Below are 9,145 nucleotides of genomic sequence, written 5' to 3' on the forward strand. Positions count from 1 at the left end.
TTGTCTATGAACTTGCCTGCTTGTTGTCGCATCAAGGGTGCGAAGCACTAGTTCAATGTGTTAGGGTAAAAATGTTCTTTTGTTGCCTATGAGCTTGCCTGCTTGTTGTCGCATCAAGGGTGCGAAGTAATAGTTCAATGTGTCCTTCTTGTAATTGTTAGTTATCTATGAGGTAAAGTTATAGTATGGCGATGACAATTTAGCTTGCCTTTTGTGAGATAACCAAATGGTGCCTGTCAAAGAAATGTTTAATAATTTTGAAAACTAGTCCATGTTCTTGCAACATTTGTAAATGGTGTTAGTAAAATTTGCATACACGAGTTTACCGAACGAAAAATATTTTAAAAAGATTCTGCAAACAACATTTGTAAATTAATTTGTGTTCGTAAAACCTTAATTTGTAAAAAAAATGAAAAATCTTTTTAAGTTCTTTCAAACAATTGTTTGCCAGTTCTAAACTAGTAAATATTCTTTTTCAAAAAAAAAAAAAAAAAAACTAGTAAATATTCTTGCAAACAAAATAAGAAACAATGTAACGTTTTTCTAGCTACTCGTGTGGAAAATGAAGTAATGAAAGTGGATTTGTAGGCCAACATAAATTTCACCCAGTTAGACACCTCGTAAAAAAAAAAAAATCAATATGTTTAATATTAAAAGAGAAAATAAAAGAATAGCTATAGAAAAAGATACTCCGACCTTAAAGTTTTGAGCTTATTGATGATTTTGACAATTGACATGTTTGCAGTTTTTCTATTTATTTTTTATATTATGTTCACTCATTTAAGTCATTGGCGTCATTTAAAAACAAACATTTGGCTCCATATCATTTTACCGGTGAACATTCCAATTTTCGACAAATCACATAGGACTCGCCTTCAGATATTGAAAAAAAAAATCACAGAATAACTTGTTATGTAACAAAAGTAGAAAATATTACAACTTCCACAAACAATCCTACCACTAATTGCACAAAACATTAATCTTTACAAGATTTGGGAATCATGACTTGGTGTTGTGATCACCATTTTCGACAATCTTCCTAACAGTCAAGGAAAGTCGACATTCATATGTGCCATTTTAGCTTTGTTCTTTAGACCAAACGACCAGTCATCGAGCTATATTCCCCTTCAGATCATGACCAGAAACTAATGAAACGAAAAACACAGTCCTAGTATGCAAAATCAAAGACCTGACTTACCACACTCTTATAGTTTTTAGACTAAATAAATTCTCACATTATAACGAAAATTTTGATCGCAAATTGTTTATCTACCACCGTTTAACCTTGTTTCTGTCTGGTACAATTGAACTTCAGTCTGCCTTAGCCTGTTACATAAATGAAGTTATTATATTGTCAAATGAGCAGGAGAAACTAATGCCAGAAACAGGACAGAAATAACAGATATAAGAACAATAAAAAAATTATAACCAGATAGTCGTCTTTCTTTCTTGTAAAGCTCGAAATAATGAAGATTAATAAAATCTAGATAAAGGGAAATATTGAATGCAAATGGTCCGGGTTTAGGTCATGGCAGCAGTTGTAGAGAGCATCTCTGCATCTGAGTACTGAATCTACTGACTTGGGAACACCTACTGATTTTAGTTACTAAGGTGGAGTTTTTTTCTTGTTGAATAAATCGGACTCGTCTGAATCAAACGGACCCTAAATCAACCATTCAAACGAGTGAAGACACTCAGACAAAAAAGACTATCTAAAATCTGACTCGAGTCAATTCAGATAGTGAGTCAGATTTCAAAGCTCTTGGAGGAAAAAAAACCAACAATACCCAAGTGTCCACACTTACTTATATAGAGATGTTATTGGAAGAACCTAAGAAGATATTAAGCCATACGCAATGATGCGTGATAAACATAGCTTCAAATAAAATTAAGTGGCTCCCATAGATTCATTAAGAAAGAGGACAAAAATTAGATTAAGGAACAAAAAGTACAGAAAACTGAACTGAAAATTTAGCAAAGTCTGGTCTTAACGCAAATAAACCTAACATTAAACAATTAGAACCAATCAACTTTCAATACGAATAATAAGAGCTAACAAACTTTAACAAATTTTGTAAGTTACTCTAGTGATGCTGTGATGGTGAAATAGATTAGCTGACATCGACGATTTCAATATACACACACCATTCTAATAGTTTGTTGCAGGACACTATGCGATAAATCATTACCAATGAGGTCTTCTAGGGCAAAAGCAGCTCAATTATAAGGACCATAGTGAGCAATGCTATCGAAAATGATTTTAATCCCTTTGGTAGTTTGCTATGATTAAGGCGAAAATGTAGCATCCGGCTTTGAAGCATTAGACATGTTTGAGGCTCAAGCCTTACACAATAGTTTGACACTTTAAACATCTTTATTGGTTGCTTTGTTACTTTAAAATAGAGATATAGAGTTTAAACACAAAGAATAACATTCCATCAAGAATACTGAGACGTTAGGGTCGACGGGTAAAGTGACAAATAGCATTGAGGCAAGCCTCGAAGCGTATTGCCACGACTGCATCTTTAGACATGCAATGTGAGTATATGATATTTACATGATAATCTTAAAGAACTAGATATTCACTTTGGACTATAAATGGATTTTTATACCTCTTGATACAACTTTTACGTTCTCAATTAGCACAAGCTTGTAGAAAGGGGAAAACTGATTCCATGCTGATTCTTCAAGTGTAAAATTGAACCCCCTTACATGATACTAACTCATTATGCAACTGACGACACTATTAAATGTGGTTTCAAATGCAAGTTTCTTTGCTTATGTGGTATCTCATTTCACCTTGTGGCTCCTAGTAGAATTGGCTATTCAAATGACCATCACATATATCACTAGTTCTCGAACAAGATCATTTAATTTCCGAAGTAAAAGATAGTAAGTCTTACCTCATTATAATCAAGTCTTGCTAGTGGCATCCATTGCCCAGCAGCATTATATCTGAACATAAAAAAGGCAAGAATTTACTTTTCCCGAAACAAGTGGTTTTATTGAACTGATTGAGCTTCCATATTGGTAAAACGTAAATTTATACCTCACCTTCAGTAGAATGATTGGGGGCAAACACTGGAATGTTTTCTGCTACACATTTACGACTTGGCTTTTCTACTGATGGAATTCCTCTGGTTATGAGCTCTTCCTTGGGGTTTTCACGATCTCTAATTGTACATAGACTTAGTGATAACTTCTTCTGCTTAATTTTTCCTCTCTTTCTACCAACATTGCATCTCTCGTCAACTCCATTACCATATTTCTCCTTCAAAAAGCTCACTCTTTCATCTCTATCAACAGAGAAGCTACTATTCTTGGAACAGTCAACTGTAGTAAAAACCATGTCATCCTTGTCCATTTTATTCATGTTAACCAACCCCACAGAGGAAATTCCACTATCCAAATCACCCTTTTCAGCAAACTTATCAGATAAACAAATTGATTTTCCTTCACCTTCACTATAAAACCTAGGTTTTTTCAAACATAAGTGTTTCTTATGCTTATAGTGAATGTGAATTTTCGATTCTGAAGTTACAGAACTTTTTGAAATTCTAGGCGAGCTGTTCATAGCTCGATGCAATTTCCGTGCCAATTCTTCATCGGTTTCACAATTCTCCCCTAATCTTCGTTTCTTATACAAAAGATCAACTTGAACATGTTTTTTCATTTTGTTTTTCCTTGAAAATCTCTCTTTCCGACTTGCTTTTTCTGAAACAGATGCAGCTAAATCAAGTGCACTCTTTGCAGCAGCAATTGCCTTCGCTGCTACAGCTGCCTTTTCGTCCGCTCGAGCTCTTGCTGAAGCTGCGGCTTTTGCTGCAGCTAAAGCAGCCGATCTCGAAGCATTCACAATCTCTTCGGGCAAAAGTTCAGAACCTTTAGTATTGGCATTTATGAGATCTTGAAGACGAGTACTAAAACTACTCGGAATTGAAGAAAGAGGTGGTGAAGAAGGAGAGGCACAATCACTATTCTGCTTCTTCAATCCAGCAAGAAGTCGTTTTCGAGGAGGTAACCTAGTATCTCCATCCAAGTGATTGAAGTCACATATGTTACCTTCCTCCATCTCTCTCTCTTTCTCTCTCTATCTCTCTGTCTCTAAAATTTCCTATAACTCCTATCCAAACAGGTCAAGTTCCAGAAATTCAACATGAATTCATCTTAATACCTGAATTTCTAGATTCAAAAACTTCAATTTTCGAAAAATTAACACTTAAAATATCCAAACAACAATTAAATCCAGTCAATCAAACCAAATCCTCGTAATTTCTTCAAAACTAAATTCCAAATTCATCATAATTCGAACTCAGACAGAACGACAAGCAATTAACACATCGGGACCTGAATTCCACAGTTTATCTGCCAAAAACAAAGAGATTATAAAATCAAATAAGAACATCAAAATCAATCATATCTAAACGTTCATAAGCTTAATTCGACGAACAATCTTCAAAATCTAATGAATTCTCTAGAGAAAACTTGACGAATTTAGTAACAAATTAATTATAAAAGAAAAACAAATCGAGAATGAAGAAATTGTGTACCTGCTCATGGGAAAAGAGATTAGAGATGTAAGTGAGATGATTAGGGTTTTTAGGTTAAGGAAAAATGAATGACGAATAGAAGAAGATATGAGGAGAGAGAGAGAGAGAGAACTTATATAGTAATTAACAGGTTCGGATTCTAGGACATCAGATTTGAGATGACCAGAAGAAAGAAATGCGTTTCTTTACTTACTATTATTAAACTAACCTCCAATTAATCCTATAATTACGAATGAGCCATCTCCTTCTCAATTGAATGACTAGACTAGATCACTAGATATAGAATAGAACCTCCTCCTTCACAAACCCAAACAACCAAGAGTTTATTCCAATTTGACCCCCAATTTATTACCAATTAGAAAGTTTGGCTCCCCATATTTGTTCAGTATTCTAATTTGGTCCCCTAATATTATATTTTCGTTAGTCTGAGTTAGTTAACGTTAACAATCATTCTTTTTCATCCCTAATTAACAAGTATTTCCCTCTTTATCATCTTTATCACTCTTTAGGTTAGGTCGTCTGCAAAGATTGATCTGCTATTTCCAGTGATCTTCAACAAAAAATAAAGATTTTAGTCTTGCTCTTCTTCTTCCCTTCACCACCACTACCACCATCCTCGACGTTTTCTTCCTATCTCTCTAAAGCTTCAGAAAGAGAAAATGAGAAAGATGATGATGGTCGTGATGTAGTGGTGGTGGTGAGAGGAAGAAGAAGAGAGAGATTGATTTATTATCTTTTATGAAAGTCGTCAGAAATTGCAGGAATTACGTTATTGACGACTTTTCCGACGACCTCATTCGACGAGTAAGAAAGAAAGACGATGAAAATGCTTTTAAGTATAGACAAAAAAGGAAAGGTAAAACAAATTATTATAGTTGACTAACAAAGACTATTTTAAAAGTAGTATTAGGGACCAAATTAAAGAATTGGACAAGTACGACGCCAAAATTCTCAATCAGTCACAAACTGGAAGTCGAATTGGAGTTAACTCGGGATCTTAAGAATGTAGTTTTGTACATCTATCGGGTGAATTGCTATAGCTAGAAGCAACAGAGTTGAGGTTATCCGAGTGACAGGAGAATAAGTGTCGAAGTAATCTAGTCCTTTTCGTTGTCGAAATCTTTTTGCAGTTAGTTTGCTTTATATTTGTCTATTGAACCATTTGTCTTCAATTTTCGTTAAAAAATCCATTTGCGTCTTAATGGCTTGCAACGTGGTGGGAGGTTTACTAGCTCCGAGGTGTGGTTGTTTATGATGGATGTAATTTCATCATTCACGACTTCTTTCTAAAACAAGAGATTATGGACTATTCACAGCTCCAGTGAAGGTTTTCGGATTATTTTCCAACAAGTATAAAAATCAAGACCCAAGGTTTTAGCAACCCTTATTCTTTTATTTTTTCGAGGCTCTTCGATTTTTTTTTCATGTATGTTGGGTTCATTTCTATTGGGTGATGTTTTCTCCGTAGAGAGGAGCCCTCTGAATTTGTTTATAAGGAAAAATATTTTAAAAAAATTCTGCGTCTTTGGATTCAAAAATCGCGTTGACGTGTATACTTGTCTAACTTATGCACCCGAAATCTATTGGCACTATTATTTATGGCAATAGATTGAAACAAAAAAAGTTAGAGAGAAACAAAAAATAAAATAAAAGGAATATACAAATAAAGTTAGAGTGAAACAAAAAAAATTAAAAAGAAGGGTTAATTGATTTGACAACTTGAGATTTGATTTTGATTTGGTCAGAAGGGTATATCGGGTATAGGAAAGTATTGCTTATGCCTTGATGATGTTAGCACTGCCCGAAAAATTGATTTTGGGGCCAAAACGAACTGCCAGACACTTATTGGGGCCAAAACGACGAGTTGGTTATAAATCGGGGGCCAAAACGAAATTAACCCAAAAAATTAATATATAAAAAACTATGGAGGTAATAGATTGTGAAGGGTTATATAGATGGTCATTAATATAAAATTAATTTGTCATTAATTTTATGATGGCGGTTATAATTTGAGTTAAGATTTAAGGGTTGAAATTTAACTATGCAAATTAGACGGCCAAATTTATCATGGGTTTGTATAATAGATTTAGTGAGCGGGTGAACGAATATATTTCTAAGTAGGTAAGAGATCTCCCATTCAGAATAAAACATTTTGTTTTGTATAATAGATGTATTTCTCTCGAACTATCACTTGATCAACTCCATAACAAAACCAAAATCTCAACGATAGTTACTCTTTTGAAAGGTCTCAAAATTTTTAAACGTTTTATACAGTTATTAGTAACTTTGATGGTGTCACTGGGATACTAATTTATAATCGTAGTCTATTTCCAAAAAGAAGACCATCACAAACGCCTGAAAGCCAACCAAGACAAACGCCTGAAAGCCAACAAAGACAAGCAACAAAGACAACTAAAGGTTATCAACAAATTACTTCAATTGTGTCTAAATTACATGACATAAACATTGAGGATGACTTCTTGGGCCAAAATTCAAACTCAGAATCTTAGGGACTTGAGATGCCTTGACAACAAAAAAGCAAGATTAAAAAAACATATATTTGTTATGTTAGAAAATTAAGAATGGAGAAAAACAAAATATGAAACCTAAATTCCTAAATAATGTTATACAATGTTATAAACTTAGTCCCCATCTGGATATATTCTGCAACGAAAGTTATTCCGATCAAGATATTTTCTTGAACCAAAAAAAGAAACTACGAACTACTTTATTAATTTTGCCAGCGGATAGAGAGGAGAAATGAAAACGAAAGAAAACAAACGATTGAAAATGGAAGATAGAAGAACAGTAACAATTAAGAAAGACGAGAAGAAAAAGAAAAGAAAACGAAAGAACGTTTTGAGAAAGACGAGAAGAAAAAACCACATGAGTAAGTTTCGATTTTTGGTTTTCTACGATTTGAATTATAAATCAAATTACATTATTTTCGAATTATAAATTTAGGGTTTCTATTATTTAATTTATAAATTTAAGGTTTCTAGTATTTATAATTTAGAGTTTTATAAATTATATTATTGTCGAATTATGTTTTCGGTAGAGAGGAAAATTATAAGGCCCAAAATTCGGGTCAAAATAGCAAATGAAGCCCAACCCGGAATAATAATGCAAAAAAAACCCAAAATTTGAAATTACAAAACATTTATGAAAATTTCTGAACAAAACACAATTTGCTCTCAACAATTTTGTATTTGCTCTCAACAATTTTGTAAATGTATGAACAAATTTGTTTTTGTTCACACATAATTATATATGTTGTCACAGTTTCAAAAGTGTTGTAATAGTTTCAAAAGTGTTGCCAACAGTTTAAAAATTGGGTTTTTTTTACATTATTATTCCCGAGTGGGTTTTTTTTCGTATTTGGGCCCAAATCTTGGGCTTTTCTTACATAGTTTCTTTTCGGTATAGGTTTTTTTTTAAAATATTTTTATTTAAAAAATTAGGGAGTATTTATAATTTAGAATTTTATAAATAATACTATTTTCGAATTATGTTTCCGATTTAAGAATTTTTTTAATATTCTGATATCTAAAATTAGGGTTTCTAGTATTTATAATTTAAGGTTTTATAAATTTTTCTTATTTTCGAACTATGTTTTCGATTTATAATTTTTTTGTTAATATTTTAATTTCTAAAATTAGGGTTTCTAGTATTTATAATTTAGGGTTTTATAAATTACAGTATTTTCGTTTAATATTTTGATTTCTAAAAGTTGAGTTTCTATTATTTTTAATTTAAGATTTAATAAATTATATTATTTCGAATTATAACAGGGATCCCCCTTAATTCCAATCATAAGAATACACCTCCAAATGGGGATCCTTCTAACGATTGGACTAAGCATAGGTTTCTAACGTATGATTTCTAAAATTGGGGTTTCTATCCTTTCTTTAATTAAGATTTCTGAATTAAACACCTACAATTCCTAAAGTGATATTGCTTATTGAAGAATTAAATTTTTATCTTATGTTTGTAGATATCACCAAAAATGTTGCCTAGTAGACAATATAAAACATTTTCTAGACGTTTTTAAATAGAAAATTATGTATATGTAGTTAATTTTAGAACTTTAACTAAAATTATCGGGATTAATTTTTTTATTTAATTTTATATTTAATTTTATAATTTTTTTAATTTTAATATTTACATCAAATATTTATTACATTATTATTATATTATTATTTAATATTGTTATTTTCCTATTAGAAATTAATATTAATTAATGTTATCTATTGTTAATAATAATATTTACTATTATGTAGTAATAATATTTATTCTTATTTAATAGTAATATACCTTGTTATTTAATTATAACGTATGTTCTTATTTAATAATAAATTCATTATCAGTTTTTATTATTATCTTTTATTAATATTTATTTGTTTGATTAGTTAATATTATTATTATTTAATAATATTGTTATCTAATATTATTATTATTATTATTATTATTTAATATAATTATTATTATTGTTTAATATTAATATTAATGTTATTATATTGCACTCAGTTTTCTTTAATCAATATATATACTAAATCAAAAATGTCTTTCATATCTCAAAGACAAATTTCTCAAGA

The 9,145-nt window shown here is 31.3% G+C and overlaps 1 protein-coding gene across 2 annotated transcripts; it reads right to left on the reverse strand.

Annotated features, from left to right (window-relative positions):
* Positions 1–847: 847 nt before the first annotated feature.
* On the reverse strand, positions 848–4,867 carry LOC147551540 (uncharacterized). Of its 2 annotated transcripts, none has more exons than XM_086671041.1 (4): positions 4,551–4,867; positions 3,055–4,365; positions 2,904–2,955; positions 848–1,326 (listed from the first exon to the last, which is right to left on the reverse strand). In XM_086671041.1, the coding sequence occupies exons 2-3, from the start codon at positions 4,070–4,072 to the stop codon at positions 2,924–2,926; spliced, it is 1,050 nt and encodes a 349-aa protein (XP_086527167.1). In that variant the 5' UTR covers positions 4,073–4,365; positions 4,551–4,867; the 3' UTR covers positions 848–1,326; positions 2,904–2,923. The 2 variants fall into 2 exon arrangements, with proteins under 2 accessions (XP_086527167.1, XP_086527168.1); XM_086671042.1 differs by having other exon boundaries at positions 3,050–4,365.
* Positions 4,868–9,145: the final 4,278 nt, after the last annotated feature.

The sequence above is a fragment of the Eschscholzia californica genome, unplaced genomic scaffold (assembly GCF_041429995.1).
Source record: "Eschscholzia californica isolate CP2 unplaced genomic scaffold, dmEscCali1.0.p SCAF_3, whole genome shotgun sequence".
NCBI classification, from domain to species: Eukaryota; Viridiplantae; Streptophyta; class Magnoliopsida; order Ranunculales; family Papaveraceae; genus Eschscholzia; species Eschscholzia californica.

Coding starts and splice junctions, on each gene's coding strand:
- LOC147551540 (XM_086671041.1), bottom strand. CDS start 4,072: ATGGAGGAAGGTAACATATGTGACTTCAATCACTTGGATGGAGATACT. Junction 2,956..3,054: donor CCCCAATCATTCTACTGAAG/GTGAGGTATAAA, acceptor TTTTATGTTCAG/ATATAATGCTGCTGGGCAAT.